The sequence below is a fragment of the Lepidochelys olivacea genome, assembly GCF_965140295.1.
Source record: "Lepidochelys olivacea isolate rLepOli2 genome assembly, chromosome: 1".
NCBI lineage: Eukaryota > Metazoa > Chordata > Testudines > Cheloniidae > Lepidochelys > Lepidochelys olivacea.
Genome location: NC_140411.1, coordinates 241,809,475 through 241,826,633, shown reverse-complemented (window position 1 = coordinate 241,826,633; position 17,159 = coordinate 241,809,475). Strand labels below are relative to the sequence as shown.

The 17,159-nt window shown below is 46.5% G+C and overlaps 1 protein-coding gene across 1 annotated transcript in view; it reads left to right on the top strand.

Annotated features, from left to right (window-relative positions):
* CECR2 (CECR2 histone acetyl-lysine reader) overlaps positions 1–17,159 on the top strand; it is a 146,642-nt gene that overhangs the window by 78,753 nt on the left and 50,730 nt on the right. The window contains exons 3-6 of the mRNA XM_084637683.1: positions 11,763–11,946; positions 13,059–13,198; positions 13,759–13,863; positions 14,549–14,598. Coding sequence (XP_084493809.1) covers positions 11,763–11,946; positions 13,059–13,198; positions 13,759–13,863; positions 14,549–14,598 — 479 coding nt within the window. The remainder of the gene's footprint in view (positions 1–11,762; positions 11,947–13,058; positions 13,199–13,758; positions 13,864–14,548; positions 14,599–17,159) is intronic.

Genomic DNA, 17,159 nt, shown 5'->3' with positions numbered 1-17,159 from the left:
GGCTGTTCCATGAGGTGTACCTTTTTACACAAGCCTTTCATCACCGAGGAATGGACAACGGCCTGGCATTATTTTTCAGGGTTTTTAATCTAACAGCAACCGAAACAGGAGGACTGGAGTGTAGGGTCCTTTGTGGACAGCATAGACGCAGTTCTGCCTCGGTTTTTAGTGCCCAGATTCTGTGGTGATGGGTTCACTAGAAATCATCATATCCTGGTTAAAACACTTCTGGGTCCTATCTACCCTACAAGACAACGCTGTGTTTCAACAGTGTCTGGAGACAACCATGTGACAACCGGAGCTCCTCCCAACTGTAGTTTTTACACTGTGGATGGGACCTGAGGCGAATGTGAAGGGGTAATGGTTTCAGGATGGCACTCAAAGGCTAAAATCACTGCAGGTTTGGGGCTAGTTGGGGTGTACATTGGTTGACAAGTGCACATAAATTGGGGAGGGTAGAGTGGTTTGGGGATTAGTTTACTGAGCAAAGCTCTGTGATTGCACTTCAAGATGCATTCTCATGGGGACACTTGGCTGTGTCCTGTTTCAACAAACAATGACAGTATCTGCAGAAACATACAGCAAGCACAGTTCATGTTACAACAATGTTCCACTTAAGAAAAAATATTGAAAACTATATAAAATCTCTTGCTTTTCCCATGTATTGAGTGTAAACAGATTTTTTATTCACCTGTCACAGCTGACTAAATGGTAGTCTCGGCACTGGTGTTTTTATAAATATATTGTGTAAAATAATACTGTGTTGAAAACAAAAGGATTCAGAAATTTTTGACAAAGTTTTTTCCTTTAAGCCAATTAAGCAGCTCAGAAAAAAATGCAGCTGCCCAAACCAGCACTTTATCTTCAGCCGGTCTTCCCTAAAACTAAAGTGACTGTAGTTGTTGTTTTCCCCCAAACCTATAGGAATAATTTGCCCAGTAACTTGCCTTTATGTCTTGGGGCCCAGTCCTCCTCCCATTAAAGTAAGTGACAAAACTTCTCTTGACTAATGAGTAAAGGATTGGGCCTTTGGTCAAAGAAACTTCATATTTTAGGTTTTATTTTTAGCCCTTAATGTTTTCTGAACTCTGTTGGGCCATCATTTGGATATATTCACTCTCTGCCTCTTGGCTGTTCCTCCCCCATCCCAGCCAGCCCGCAAATACAACTCCTCTCCACTTGCTAACACACCTCTTCAGCTGTTACTCTGGGTTCCCTCACTACTCCACTTTTCTTCCCCACTCTACCCAAACCAGCAAAACGTGCATACAATCCTGTCCTGGATCAATTAAAAATACAACTCATGCACTTCCAAACAATGAACGTCTTTAACCATGGACCTATGCTTTTCATCTTCAGAGTATTTTATAATCAGACTTGGGTCCAACTCTCTTTTTCTTTAGGGCTTATTCTCTTCTTCCCATCAACTGGTTTCTCTGGAATATTTGGGTGAACGGACTGATGCTCTGAGATGAGAGAATGTCAGAGTCCTGGAAGGGGTGGTGGTTGGAGAACAAAGCAGTTTTTAAGAGGGACATTGGCAATTTCATGTGGTGCAATAAGAGGTTTTTAGTGCTTCAAGAGCAAACATTCCCTTCCCCTGCCTGAAAGTCACTTTCATGCCATGGATGGGGAGAGTAGACTTGGAGTGCAGCACACATCACCCTGACAGTTGTGGAGCCGCATTCTCCCTGGCTTAAAACCTACATAGAGAACAGGGAGCTAGAGAACCCTCCGCCCTCCCAAAACTTCCTGGACTTGCTTTTCTATTGCCTCCATCCTACTTTATGTATTGGAGAACAGCTCCACATTTGTACCCTCCTGCTGCTACCAGAGAAGGAGAGACAAATAAAACAGGGGCTCACACATACATGGGTACTTGGAGCTCAAAAGGAAAACTGACAAGACAGCTCAAAGTAACAGGTATGTGTGATTTCTCTGGTGCTACCTTCACCTAGCACATCCCAGTTACAGGGGTCATAGAGCGCAGATTGGCTGCTTCTGTTTTGTTTTAACAAAACAGTGAAAACTCTAGGCGAATGTGGGAGGTAAGATCAAATAGACTCTCTCCTCTCAGCCCCTATGCAGTTCCCAGGCTTCTGCCAGCCTTAAGGGAAAAGCCTCTTCAGAACAGGCAGATACGGTGAAGCTTTTTCTGTTTGGTTCAATATAGATGTCCCTCTTTCTTCTCTCCACCAAATAACATGCAGTCATTCCTAAGCCAGTCCTCAGTACTTGCTAGGGGTGAGTGGTGGACATGGAGAGAACACTAGTTAAGCGTGGAATCATATGGAGAGCTCAGACCACAGACTCTCTGGGGAATGCTAGCGAATGCCCATCTACTAGTTTGTGAGATTAATTCACTTCCTCCGCTGGTGCTTTTGGTGAGCTGGGAAGACAGTTCCTGTTGGTTCAGTAATCTGGTCTTGCCTCGGATGTGGAGAAGGGGAGTGAGGGATATATGTGATCAGTGGTAGGACATTTTGGCTCAGAGCAGGTGAGAGGGTAATCCTGGTGTTTCCCTGATGTGGATAAATGTGGTATAGGAGTGCTGAAATGTCTGAGTTGAAAAAAGTTTCTCTGATGCCATGTATTTGTATTATGGCTGCTGGGAGCAGCCTCTAAATGCAGAACTGGAACCTCTCCTAGGGGTTTGCAGCTGCGGTGACCTTGCTGCTTTCCTTTCTTTCTTCCTGCTCCCTTTTTGGGGGGGCGGTAGAACAACATGCCAGCCTCAGCTGTCATATCCAGGTTAAGTGGCTGTGTTTGCTTCTGTCAAGCTGGCACATGCTTCTGTGATGTGATCTCTTATTAGATTAGACAGCACCCATCAGCTCTCCAATCCCTCAGCTTCCCTGGAGATTTCCCTCTGCTCGAATGCTGTTCCTGTTCTGTCTCGCTGTGGGAGTCAGCATGCCAACTGCTCCCTTCCTTAGCTTTTAGTTATGGAAGATTCTTTGAGATGGAGTGGGAGTGATATGGGAGTATTTTGAGCCACACAAGCTAAACTCTGAATAAATGGTCTTAGTTTCTATAAACTAACTCCTTCTTGCCCTAAACTTGGATGGATCAAGAGTTCAGCTAAGAAGACACTGGATTCCCCAACACACTCAACTATATACATTAGAGATGGGGAATTACCTTGCTAAGCAAATCCCTCCCACCATCAGACTTCCTGCCCCCTGCTTCAAATCACTCTGGAGCAGGGGTTCCCAAACTGTGGTACGCATACCCTGAGGTTACGCGAGACATCCTGGGGGAACGTGGGAGAAATTGTGTAATAGTGGATTTTATTTATTAATTATTTTATTTATTGCATTTTCATAACCGGCTACTCAGATAAAGCTTTAAAACTCTGTGGGAATTTGTTACATAAAATACGGTAATTAATTTACTTCAAGATGAACCAAGGAGAACACAGATACACAGAGACGCTGATATACAGAGCCCTTACCTCCAATCACCGTACAGTGCAGTGGTACTATACAGCCCAACAACTGTCCAGTCTAACTGAGCTCAGAACTTAGTCAGGGCTGGGGATTTTTTCAGTTGTATATGTCACACTATATCTGTATGTTACAGTGAAATATGGACAGATGGCTAAAGACGGGTAGTGTTAAGAAGAACACACAAAATATCAGTGATGAGACGGGTAGGGGTATGTGGGCAGGTGGTAGATCTGGAAGGGGGTACTCAATAAAAAAAGTTTGGGAACCTCTGCTCTAGAGGAAATTCCTGACTCAACCTGAAAAGCCTATAGAGCTATAATGTCTTTTGTTTTCAGTCTGTTCATAGAGCTGCCAGTTTAAGAGGCTTGAAGTTTGTGTAAATGACATATTGGGGCTTTTGATGCAAATTCCAGGGCAGGGGATGTAGGGAGTCCTGATGTTGCCTTGACCTTTTCAGAAGACCCAGAGGCATTTTGCAGGGGTGTGGAAACCTCTGATCTCCCACACTTCAGGCTGTTGAATTCAGGAGACAGAATTGGACTCTTAGGCAGAGACTGACTCATTGTTTGTCACCACTTACTAATCCAGCTGAGTTCATATTAATGGTTTGCAACCAAGCAGTAACCCCCCCACTCTCCCCATCAGAGGGGAAATGTCATTGGCTCAGTAAGAGTAGAAGGAAAGAGGTAAAGTGTGGGAGGAAGGCAGTGGCATTGTCCACCCTTGAACTCCTGGAGCCTCTTTCTTTTGTCCCTCCACCTCCAACCCTCCCACATAGTCATGTACATGAACCAAAGGAGTATTAGAGGTTTGACTATCCGGGTGCTGTCTCCATTTGGAAAGCTGGTCATGTGGATAGGAAAGGGTTCTTTGACATGACAGAGTCTCTTGGACAAGAGGCTGTTACGTTCCATGCCTTGAAATTGCAGAGAGATCACTTGAGCTTTGATTTCCCCCATTGCGCTTCTTTTCCTGCCCTTGCCCAGGAACCATTATTACTAGTGACTCTTCGTTTGTCCACAGCTCCTTGCAGAGTCCACTAATGTTCTCCAAGTATGAGCCAGAAGAGCTCACATCACACAAGAGTGGTGTGAGGCAAGGTGTTCCTCATCCCTGTTGCACTGGTTCTGCTATGCTCTGTCCCTGTATAACTCTGACACCTATCTGGCATGGCAGTGCTAGACCATCAGAATCACTCCTTTTTCCATGCCCTGCATACAGTCTAAGCCAGTGCTCTGAGGTTGCCTACCTTACACTGGCCTCTGATAACTCTCTTGCATCACAGAAATCTCTGAAGGAGGTGGAGAATATACTAGTTAAACTATTTTCCCTGAAGGGGTAATACCTTGCTCCCCCCCATTCTGCCTGACTTAGCTTTTCAGTAGCTTCAAAGACTTTAGCCTAGGGTATAGGCTGGTCCTTGGAACTTCCCTCCCCCTCTAAAGATAAGAATGCTAACTAGTACAGTAAAAAAAAGGCCTCCATTGTTACCCCACTTCCCAGCCCAAGGCCAGGCCTGCAGCTGTAACTCACATTGCTTCTGATAAGGTCAGCCTAACCTTTCTTTTTTTTGACAAGTCATGATAGACTGATTGATTTGTGAGGGAGAGAACCGTAGCTGGGCCCTTACATTTTTTTTCTTCTCCTGAAGTAGTCTTTGCTTCTCCTGACCCCCCCCCGCCCCCCCGCTAACGATATCTGACTGAGGTCATCTCAACAAACACCAGAAGTCCTCCCCACTTCCTTCTAGAGGACTTGCCTTTGTGAAAAAAAAAAATAAAAAATTCCCTACTTATTCAGAACTAAGCTTTCCTGACCTCAGCTATTACTATTCCCCTCACTGTGGAGGGGAAAATATCTTGTATCCACCTGTCAATTAATGCTCTCACTTACACTGGAGTGACTCCCAAAACTAAGTTTGCCCCCTTTTGTCTGTTCAGAAACTACAAGCTGCCAGCTGATAAGGGAAAACAAATGTTCTTCGCTTCCAAAATGGACTTCATGGTGGTCGCCTGTCCTGTTGAGATATTTGGCTATTGAGCTAGAGGGAGACTTTCCAACAGCCTCTTCTGTATACTGAGAACCATCTGTTCAGGGAACGTATAGACTCCTGCTGATAAGGACCTTGCAGGAAAAAAAAGGGGAGCGGGGGTATTGTGCTGACTAGCCAAGTCTGTTTCAATTTTCACAGCTTTAACCAGACATCAATATAACTTTCATTATTTCCTCTTATTGGCCAAGCAGTAGAGGGAACTGCTAGTGTGACCATTCCTTTCACCCCGATGTTTCTTGAGGGGAAAGGTTGAGACTCCCGGTCTCATCATTTCCATATTCCTACCATTTTGGAGAACTCTTGGGTAGGCGATAGAGGAGGATTACTTCTGGGCCCCCTTCTAGTCTTGAGGTTATGTCACAATTCTTAGTTCTGTCCCAAATAATGTTGTTTCCCTCTCGAGATTAAAACATGCCTGCCATTGTCCCAGCTCTTTCTGTGGCATTTAGTCATTCATTGTCACAAAGAAAATAGGCAAAATGGTGAAGCAGGATTTAATATACAAGAGGCTTAAAATACTGTAACGTGACGAATATTGTAGCAATGAGTCCAGCCAACTATTTGGCATCTGTGAACCCTCAGAATGCTTAACTACACGTGCTAGTGTTAGCTGAACATCAACAATAAAAAATTCTGCCTCTGGTGTGTTTTCAGTTCGTTATCACACATTTCCTTGTCATCTAATATTGACAATCAGAAGTTGGTCTGGGTTTTTCTGTAACACAACTGGCAGTGGGTAGCCCCATTAAGAAAGGATGATGTGGCAATAATTCTATATTTGGACCATTGTGAAGGGCCTGGGTTCCTCTTGATGGGATCGGAAGTGGAGATAGACTCTGGAACTGTGTTATTGAATCAGGATATTGGTAAACAAAAGCAAGTCTTCTGTCTTCCAGTCACGCTCCAATATCTTGGAGCCTGTTTCAGAAAAGGCACAGGCTGCCTCCCTCTTAGAAGAGGACAGTGAAAATAATAATAATTTTTTTTAAATGGTGTCATCCCAACAATGCTGCACTGACTGAGAAGTGATTTCAGCTCTCAGAATGAGGTCTTTCCCTGGACTGTTTTGTGGGCCAGATGTCTACAGCTCTATTATGTCCTCTCCCAAGCCCACCCTCCACAAGCACTGGACAAATCTTCCCATTTCCCCCAAGCCCTTCTGAAAGCCTCCCACCTTCTTGTGGTTGTCTCCTGTTCCAAAGGATCTCTTTTGGAACCTGGCTCTGCATACTGAGCACAGATAAGTGCCTGGAAGGAGGAGGTTCACTCAGCATGCAGGATGGGTCAGGAGAAATGTTCTTTCTTTACACCACCAGGAAGAGGACTGTAGACGAGGGGGTGCTATGTGACTGTAGGGCCTTCTTCCGCTCCTCCCTGGTCTCACGCATCCGGGCAGAATTCCCCTGGGCGGCGTCCGCTGGCTCCTTGACGCCTTAGAGGAGCAGTGGGCGCTGTCCGGGGCTCTCTGCTTGGTGTCCCCGTCCGGGTCCCTTCGTTCAGCCCTGTGACCTCACTCCTGTCCCTGTTATATCTTTAGTTGTCCCCCAAACTTAATTGAGATCCCGGACCTTGTGGATCCTCCCCTTAGGCTGGGGGAGGTCCTTTAGTAGGCCCGCCCATCTCCAGGATCCCAACAGACTGAGAGAAAAATGCAGGTCAGTGCACTAAAATACAGAGCTGAGAAGGGTGCTTTGAATGCAGGGAAATCCATTGTTTGGACACATTGCTCAGTAGTAATAGCCTGCCTGTGGGAGGAGTCCCAGGCTTCTCTTAGAGATGGTCTAAGCTGCAGTGCTGTCCTCTTGGGAGTGGAGTATTTATTTCTCTTAAGTGTGTAAACCCTGATGCCCAGATGGAGAAGCCCTTCCATGGACTTGTTCCCATCCCCTCTGTGCCAAACTGCCCTGAAACTTTTGCAGCTTCTACTACAGATCATGAGCAACTCATGTATTACCCGTGTATTAAGTGTTCTCCAAATATAAAAGAAAGTGTGATAATACAAAGCGTATTAATGGCATGATGGTTTATAAAATAAAGGGGAGGGCAGGGGGAGGGAGATCACGTGTGTGTATATATAAATATGTGTTATGGTTCCTTACTTGTAAGTGTCTTTGTGGAGGTACATCTTTGGGAGAGTTTTCTAACAGTCCTTTGTTTTAGAGTTATATGAATGCTCTGACTTGGTGTGTCTAGGGTGAGATCTAGAGCTGTGGGTGTCAAAACTGTATTCTTTATGACTGGGGACTTGGTTCAAAAATTCCTTTCCAGTAGCCGCAATTTACCTTCTAGAGAGAGGTCAGGGTATTTAATCAAAACTATTTTTAGTCCCCAGTAGAAACAGAGGGGTTTGACCAATATTACACCTGTCTTCCCTGAAGCTGGCAATCAAATATACTCCTCCTTTCTTATGGAAAATCTCTTCTCATCATTCAGGATCCCCAGAAAGATTTTTTTTAAATACACTTTTCTGAGATCTATAGAATATCTCAATCCACCAATTAATCCCTTCAACTTTAAATACCTTTATTTTGCAATGGAAGGACATTTTTTTCAGTATGTAGCCTTGCCATATGGCTTAGCATTGTCTCCATCAGTTGAACTTTTGTGTAAGGCCATGTCTACACTACGGACCTTACAGTGGCACAGCTGTACCGCTGCAGCTGCACTGCTGTACCGCTGCAGCTGCACTGCTGTAAGGGCTGCTCTATGCCAGCGGGAGAGAGCTCTCCCACCGGCATAATTAAACCACCCTCAACGAGCGGCAGTAGCTATGTGGGCAGGAGAGCCTCTCCCACCGACATAGCGCGGTCTGCACCGGCACTTTTGTTGGTGAAACGTATGTCCGTCAGGGGTGTGTTTTTTTCAGACCCCTGACCGACAAAAGTTTTGCCGACAAAAATGCTAGTGTAGACAAAGCCTAAGTTATGGTGATTTTGATAACCGCAGAAGAAGGAATATGCAAATCTTCATATCTAGATGATCTGTTGCCCTTCCCCCAGTCCAAACAGACAGCTCACTGGGATTCGCAACAGGTAATAAATCCTATAGACTCAGGGGTTTCTGATCAGCTTCAGCAGGCGTTCCCTAACCTTTTCACAGAATGTAGGACTGTGAGAATGGTCAAGATCTAGGTATAGTGTAGAACTTCTCTATAATCTGGTGGTGATCCTTCAACTCCTGGACTCAGGCACTGTTAATGGGCAGCTCAACACGAGACCTAAGCAGGTCCGCTATCTGTAAGGGATTGCCAACAGGAGTCTTTGCACAGACAGGTCACAATCTTCCCAGCAGGTTTTTCCATCTCCAGCAGAGGGGGCCTGCTCCAGAACCCTTTCCAGAGGAGAACCGTTAATAGAAATATTAGAGGTGAGAAAAATCACGGGTGTTTTTCTGACAGACTGTGAAATCCACATATGGACCCCTGCTTGTCTGGGAGAAATGGCCAGCCTGAGAGAGGAGGATAAATATAAATTGGCTGGATGGAGTTGAGGGTTATTGGGAATGCCGTGAGACATCTGGTTCCCATCTCCTGTTCTCATTCTGTCCTAATTCAAAGCGCCAAACACACAGCAGCAGTGTTTGCAAATTGAGAGTCTGCACTCCTGAGAACAGAGGCTATGTGCAGCTGATATCGGGCTGATATTACATCTAGTTTTAGCCACTTACGTACAAATAAAACTCAAACCATTTGGTTGAGTCAACAACCCCTGTCCCCAGAGAGAATGTGAATTAAATGACCAGGTCCTTCAAATCATCTTTTGGAAATGGGGAACTTCATGGATCCATTTTTTTTCTCTGAGCCTCAACAAAAATGGAGATCAAGGAAAATCAATGCATTCTCATTCCAGTGGTCCAATCATCTGATCTGTGCCTTTCCTTGTTTTCCAATTCTTGCTCAGATAGCCAGAAAAATCAGAACAGAGAAAGCCATACTGCTCCTGGTAGCTCCTTCTTGGACCCATGGGCCCTTGTTCTCAAGGAACCTGGAAATGTCGGTTTGGTTCCCCTGAGATTCTGCCCTCATTAGATGATCTTGTGACTCGAAGTTCAATCAGATTCTGACATCTTGAACTTGAGAGGGTAGAATTTGGATGCTGTTAGTTTGTGGCTTTATTCTTCAAACCTGGAAGGAAGTTGTCTGAGATTTTATATAGTTAGCATATTTCCAGGAAATGGGGTCCAGGCATGACATCTGTTCTAAAAGTTTGTCAAATATTGCCTCGCTTTCTTATTTGATGACTTCATTAAAGATCTAAATGTTTAAGTGCTCTGTGTGATCAAATAGAAGTTTTAGGGGTGCTCAGTCTATAAAGAGAATCTGATATCCTGTCTGCAGGTTTTCCAAGGCAGTAACCAAACATTGCCCATTTTAAAGTTCCCAGTTGCAAGTTGGAAATTGAATTTGGCCCTTCAATGTGTCATGGAACAACAATGGCTGCTCTTATTTAAGATAGAAGGCTGTATGTTTTGATTGTTTTGTCTAGGAAAAAACAATTTCTGCACTTTTTACCCCACAAAGTGGGTACTTGAGCTGGTACAGGAATTCTTCCTTAAAATAATCCCTCCTTATTTCAGTGGAAATATTTCCTTCTATTCAAGGAGGTCACATTGCATTTACTTGATTGGGAGGTGAACTGTCCCTGTTAGCTGGGCAGAACAAAGACATTCAGAAAGGCATGTGCTAAAGCCTCCATATCCAATTCTATACAAGCATCTGTCATTGAATACTATAGGAGGTCAGGTAAAACTCCTTCAGGGAAATGGGGTCAGTCAACAAGGAATCATTTTCCACTTGAGGTGCAGAAAGAAACAGGGTCATATGGAGTAATCTGCAGAGTGGGGACATAGGCATTTCTCCACTCATTTATAAGATACTATCAGGTGGCCATTTTTTCCACAAATGATGTGGCATCAGGTCCTGCAGGTTGCCATTCTATCTTGACCCCTCTTTACTATCTTTTCTTTCTTTCTCCCTCTCTTAACATCTGACCTTCTTGCTAGTTCTCAGTAGTCTTCCCCCAGATGATGTTTTTCTCTCTGTTTGTTAAAGATTTAATGCTTTTTTTGGTTACAGTTTTGTATTTGTTTGGTTTGTGGCTATTCTGCAGTTGTGGCATAGTTCCCTGCATTGTCTAGGGAAGTCAGCTGGTGCCAAAAAGGATCCAGTTGAGGTGCCTCCATGAACGCATGTGGGAATGGCTATCCGGTAGTGTCCATTCAGACACATGAACTTCCTGTGTGTGAAAGAGAGGCATTTTTGCCGCTTCAGACCACAGATCTGGAATGCTGGCAAGTCACAGGAGTCAGGCAGCAGCACCACTCGTAACAAATAAAGTTTTAATAGTCGGTGCTTCATCTCACCCAGATTCTGTAGACTGAAACTTCCATACTCAGAACACGCTGCATCTAAAATTAGACACACATTCATTTATCTGAGCACAGTCAGCAATCTAAGGTGTGACAGGGCAGCACTTACACCAGAACTGTTACTATTTACAGCAACCCTTAGTGTAAGGTGAGGACAAGAAGTTTACATAAGATACGGTGGGCAAGGTGGGGAGCTAGTGGCAAAGGAGATTCAAAGAGTGGAGTAATGTGGTCCGACTGGCAGGCAAGGAAGATCATTCTAGTAGCTGCATTTTGGCCAGAGAGGACAGAGTAGTCTGAGCATGGAGAAGTGTTTTGCCTTTTAGGACAACAAAGGGTCTGACTTTCAAAATGATTTGGAAGAAGGCTCAGGAGTTGGTAATTACCTGCCTATGGCCAGGGAAAAGGGAGAGATGGTGAGCCTGGTAGATAATGATGGTGTCAGCTAAAATGGAGGAAGGCAGAAGAGGATCGGAATTGTCTGTGAATGCTCCATTGCATCTTCCTTTTATAAAAGTCCGAGTCTGCGCTGATGTGAACAGCTACCTAATGTGACGAAAAGGAGGGAGACTAACAAAGAGGCTTTAAATTATGCAAAATCCTGTATTGTCGCAGTTAGGAATACTACCAGCAGGTAGGAGAGGGTCACGCCTAGCTGCACAGCTTTAACTAGCCCTGGCTGTCCTAGGACACAGCTCTTAAACGCATTCAGGAAAGTTTCCCAGTGTCAGTCGCTCCACTTCCTGCTACATATGAAGTTCAGTTAGGTTGTGCTGAGCCAGCAGGGCACAGCTTTCAGCCTTGCCTGGATCTTCTAATTCCATTTCCCACCCCAACTAAGTCCTGTCTTTTGCATATTAACCTACAATGGGGGGACTTGTTCTCTTGATTAGGTCGCAGACGTTTCACAGCTATCTTGAGGACATTATCAACTACCGCTGGGAGCTGGAGGAAGGGAAACCCAACCCCCTACGGGAATCCACTTTCCAGGAGCTGCCACTGCGCACCCGCGTGGAAATCCTGCACCGCCTCTGCGATTACCGGCTTGATGCAGATGATGTCTTTGACCTCCTCAAGGTGCTTTGGGCCACAGCTGTCAGATGGGAAAGATGGCAGCTACAGGGAGCTAGGCTGGGTTGTAAAACGGAAGTGGGGATGGAGGGAAATGTTTGCCTTCATGGAGGCTGTTTTTCCTTTTTCCTGCCACTGCTTGTATACATCAGCCAGCCTCCAACCCAGGGGACAGGCCGTTTAGGGGCTGATGCTCCTGTGGCATTTCTAGTCTGTCCGTTTGGGGAGCAAGAAGAGACTGGGGATTTGAACTATAGCTTGGAAGTATTTCTCTCTAAGGTCCCTTTTTTCTCTTTGTCTCCAGACCCAGCTTTGGGAATATTGGTGATGGGGTCTCCCCATTCTCTCTCTTTCTATTAACGTTAAAAGGGATTGGGTTGGTTTGGGGTTTTTTGAGCCAGCCTCTTGGTGAGGTACATAGGTTTCCCATAGTCTGTATATTTTACAGGTTTGGAGATGTAATTTTTTTAATCAAAAAGAAATATTTTAAAGTCATGTTCTTGGTGGTAGTGCAGTGAATTAATAGTCATGCTTTTTCCACCTCTGGAGACCTGGGTTATGTCAGGTTACAAAGGATCTAGGCAAGTGGTAGGGTCTCTCTGTCATTGATGCATTCACAGCACAAATGTCACTAAGTAAATTGGCCTGATTGGCTACATCTCTGAAGACCATGACTTGAATATCTCGAATAAGGTGCTTCCAGAGTATTGATAGATCTGTGGGAGCGAGGAGTGCAGTTCTGTCCTGCAGCAGTGCCCCCTCATTATTAAAGTATATTGGGAGAGCTCTATGTGCAAAGTTTCCACAGTGCCTCCCATGCTCTGCATGACTTTAGCCAGGGCTAATTAGACCTTCACTGTCATGAGCACCAAAAATGAAATATTAAAACTAAAGAGAACATGCAAATTAGAAATGTCAATCTAAATCTCTCCCTAGGTGGAGAGGGAATGTGTTCTTTTCTCTAGAGTAATTTCTTCCCAGAACTGCATCAGAACAGATGTGTTGTGGGGGGTGGAGCGGGGTGTTTGTGGAAGGATGTCAGCATGTTTTGAGTGACAGTGCGGCTGTTTTTCAACTTGTCACTGTCTCTCTCACTGCGTGCTCCCAACTGAATGCAGGGTTTGGATGCAGACAGCCTCCGTGTAGAACCACTGGGTGAGGATAGTAATGGCGCCCTCTATTGGTATTTCTATGGCACTCGTATGTACAAAGAAGAGCCAATGCAGGGGAAATCAAATGGAGAGCTGGCTTCAGACAGGTAACAACAGCTTTGAAGTTTTCCTAATTTCCACACAGCCTGGGTAAACAGGGAGAAGAGGGCAGGGCAAGTGGAGCGGAATGGACTATGCAGCAATAAATCTGAGTTGAATAAAATCTGTTTGACTGCCGCTGTTGCTGGGAGGGTGACGGTGGCCTGAATTTGTGCAGGACATGGGTAAAATTGACAAATGCACCAGCAACTAAATCCTGATGCAAGGCAACTAAAGCCACGCATAGCCTTCATGGCACTACAAAAATCTGCCAGTGGGGTAGGAAGATTCCTCTGCCACCACCACCACCTTCCAAGCAATCTGCCCCTTGGAGACAGCAGCAGTTACGAGTCACTGTCTGCTCCTGAATTAGTCACCCATCTAGTGGTACTCCTGTCCTTCTCCCCCTCCCCCCCCCCTTGGCTGCTGTAGTTAATCCCTCCCCTAGTTGGGCCCATAGCAGCTGTTCTGATTTTTTTTTTTCTTTCATGCTCTTCTCTCCCTCCTCCCCTGACAGCCACAGTTCCTTTCTTTGGGAGATATTTTCTAACCTTTCATTTTGTTAAAGGGGAAGTGGGGGCCAGACAAACACCCCAAATGTTCCTGGGAAAACAGGCAAGAGACGAGGGCGACCCCCAAAACGGAAAAAACTGCTGGAGGAGAATCTGTTGAGGTAAGGAAAAGGGTGTTCCTGGAATGGTTATGTGATATACTCTCATATAAGGAGGAAAGCTGGCTGGTCTTTCTTGGCATTGATAGTACCTTTTCGGGCCTCCCATTGGAGCTGGAGATCCCCTGCACCCCAATTTGTGTTTTTTTCCATTTGGGTGTCAAAAGGTAATTCTCCCTGCAACCATACCCCCTGAAGCCATGATCTCAAATCATCTTGCACAGACAGGCTTGGCTGGTACTTGGGTGAGGACTCTAAGAAAATCCAGGTGCTGCAGGAAGCAATGTGGGTAAAACACTGGATGCCGTTCTTCCCACTGAGTCTGTACTGACCCATTTGATCTGCATGTTGCTAGGGGGCACATTGCAGCTAGAGAAACTGTATTTAGATGCTATTTTAAAACAAAGTCCTGCCTACCTGAAGTCATTAAAGATTTCCTGGTTCTATCCATAAGAGTAGGGATGTTATCCTGGCCAAATTCCATTTTGGCCGTTTACATAATTTTCCTTGAAGTTTCATTCAAATAGGATATTTCTCACTTCCTGTACAAAATGTGTGTGGTGTTTGCTGTGCATTAAACAGCCGTTGCATTCTTCCCCAGAAGTGGCTGCATTTCAGCGGCTGGCGAAATGTCTTGTATATGTTTTTATGTCATTACCTGTGTGTATAATTACCTTCCTCTTTGTAGGGAGAAGGCTGAAGAGAACTTGCTCATGCATGAGACACAGATGAAAAATGGTAAAGACATTATGGGAGGAATTTGATCTGCTATTGCAGTTTTAAAATCATCCAAAGCTAAGAGAGACAAGATTCCTAGGGAAGGAGGAGGGTCTGTTTAGTGAGAGGCTCTCTAGAGGTGGTACCCTGTGTCTTTAGCCTGGTTGGTTCTGATTGTATTTGGCATGAGCAGTTAAAGAAATAGACTAACTTATTCCCAGGAGACTAGGCAGCTAAATGCTTCCTGTATAGCAAGGCACTATTTTGGGAATAGGAGTGACTAATGAATTCGGTTATTGTGTGGGAGGCCTGAGTTTGGAATAGGCTTGGTGGGGAACCCTCTACTACTCACGCACTAAAATCAGTAGAGAAGGACTATGTATGGACAGATGCTCTCCTGAGAAGAGGTGAGCACAGGCCATGTGGACACACATCTTGTTGTGGTAGATGCATTTTGCCCTCTCTGTTACATGGAGAGAGTCACAAGGGTGGGTAGTATTGTAGGAGAACAAAGTATTCTCCTTGCCTGTCTCCCATCTGGTGTCAGATGTATACACTGTCAGTACTGTGTAAACCAGGAATTAGGGAAATCCACGTTCCAGGTCCTTACTGGGGAGTCCTTGGCCCACAAGGAGTTAGTGAGGTGAGATGCCAACATATTGTGACAGTTTCTCCAAAGGGGCTGGGTGAGAGACTCATTTCTCAAACATGAGAATCCATTGGTCTGAATATTACTTATGGGTTAGACCTGCCCATTCTTCTTCGAGTGCTTGCTGATGTCCATCCATATTAGGTGTATGTGCTGGCCACATGCACTGGTGCCGGAAGATTTTCCCTCAGCAGTATCCATAGGGGACTAGCTCTGGCGCCCTCTGGAGTGGCGCCCGCATGGTGCAGTATAAGGGGCGCCTCTGGCTCCCCACCACCCTCAGTTCCTTCTTGCCACCAGTGACGGAGCTGGAACGTTCGCTGCTTTGGCTAGCGTTGTTTTGTTCTCCATTCCCGCGAACTTTGTAAAATCTGTAATATGGCTAGTAGATGAGTCAGTTACCCTTAATAGTAATTCTTGAAGTCTTCGTTAGTCCCAAACAGGACTCAGCCTGGCTTTAAGCCCTGCAATCGTTGCAAACGGCCTATGCCCGTCAGCGATCCACATAGTAGCTGCCTAAGGTGCTTGTGCGAAGGGCACATAAGCGACAAGTGTCTTTTTTGTAAGTCCTTCAAACCCAGGACGAATAAGGAGCGGGACAGTCGCCTGAAAGTGCTCGTGATGGAGTCAGCCCTCACTCGGGCACCGGAGCAACGGTCTGACTCGGCACCGAGCACCACGGAGTCGGTGCGCAGCACTCTGTCGGCGCCATCCACGAGCTGGCACCTGTCTCACCCCACTGCTCTGGCCAAGAAGCCAAAGAAGACAGGGAGGGGAAGATCTCCTACTTTCCTCAAGGGAAAGGAGAGGGCTGGGGGTGAGCAAAGACCCACGCCAGGCAGCTCTGGCAGTACCCCAGTCTCTGGGTAAACCCACCTTGGGATCTCCACATATGTCCCCGCCTCCCCAGCACCGTTCCCCATCACATGGGATGTCCCACCACCACTCACCCACCCAAAGTCATCACGCCTCAGGGAGGCAGGCTCAGCGGAGCCCTTTTCAGTCCCCGGACCTTGGGCACTGACAATACCTCGCCGGTAGCTTGGTGTAGATCCACTGAGGCATGCATGTCGTGTGTCGTCGTCGTCCCCCCCCGCTCCAGGAGCACCGAGACTGACCCCTTGCGTTGCAGAGACCTCGGTACAGATCCTGGGACCGATCGAGGGACCAAAGCCAACAGTCACCAGACCGCCATTGTCGGTCTCCGAGACAGGGATCTCTGCATTCGGGATGTCCCTCCCGGCAACTGGCTTGTGATAGCTCCCGGTCCCGATTGACATCCCAGTACTGGTCGGGTAGCAGAAGGTGAAGATTGCCAAGTTTCCCATGCCGATACGCCGAACACAGTCAGTCCCCAAGGCCCCGACCAAGATGTTCGTCTCGCTCGGACAAGTCTGCCTCCAAGCGCAGTGACTGGCACCGGTCAGATAAGAGCTGCCACTCCACCCGATGCTGGTCGCAGGGTAGCGACCGCTCCAGCTCCAGCACTGAGCAAGGCTCCCTAACAGTGGGGCAGCTTCCGGTGCCTGCATTGCCTCCTACATCATCAGCACTGAACCATGGAACCTCTGGGGGTTCACCCAACCTTCACAGGCTGCCTGGCGGTGTCGGGAGCCTCGGACAGGCCAGCGGCCTCAACATCCCAACCCTCTCCAGTCCACAAGACTTTGCGGGGAAGGACCCCACAGGTCCAGAAGAACCCAGAAGAGCAGCCTGCTGGACAACCAGTGGACATCGAGGCTCCTGCGGTATTCTGGGCAATCCTCGAGGAGGGCATGACAGCGGCTAGAGCAGCCCTCCAAGCAGCTTCAGATGCAGCAGATTCTGCAACCCGCACCATGGCCTCCCCCGTCTCCATGCGGCGAGCTTCCTTGCTGCTCCTCTCGGGCTTGTCCACCGAGGCTCAGCAGTCGATGCAGGACCTTCCCTTGGG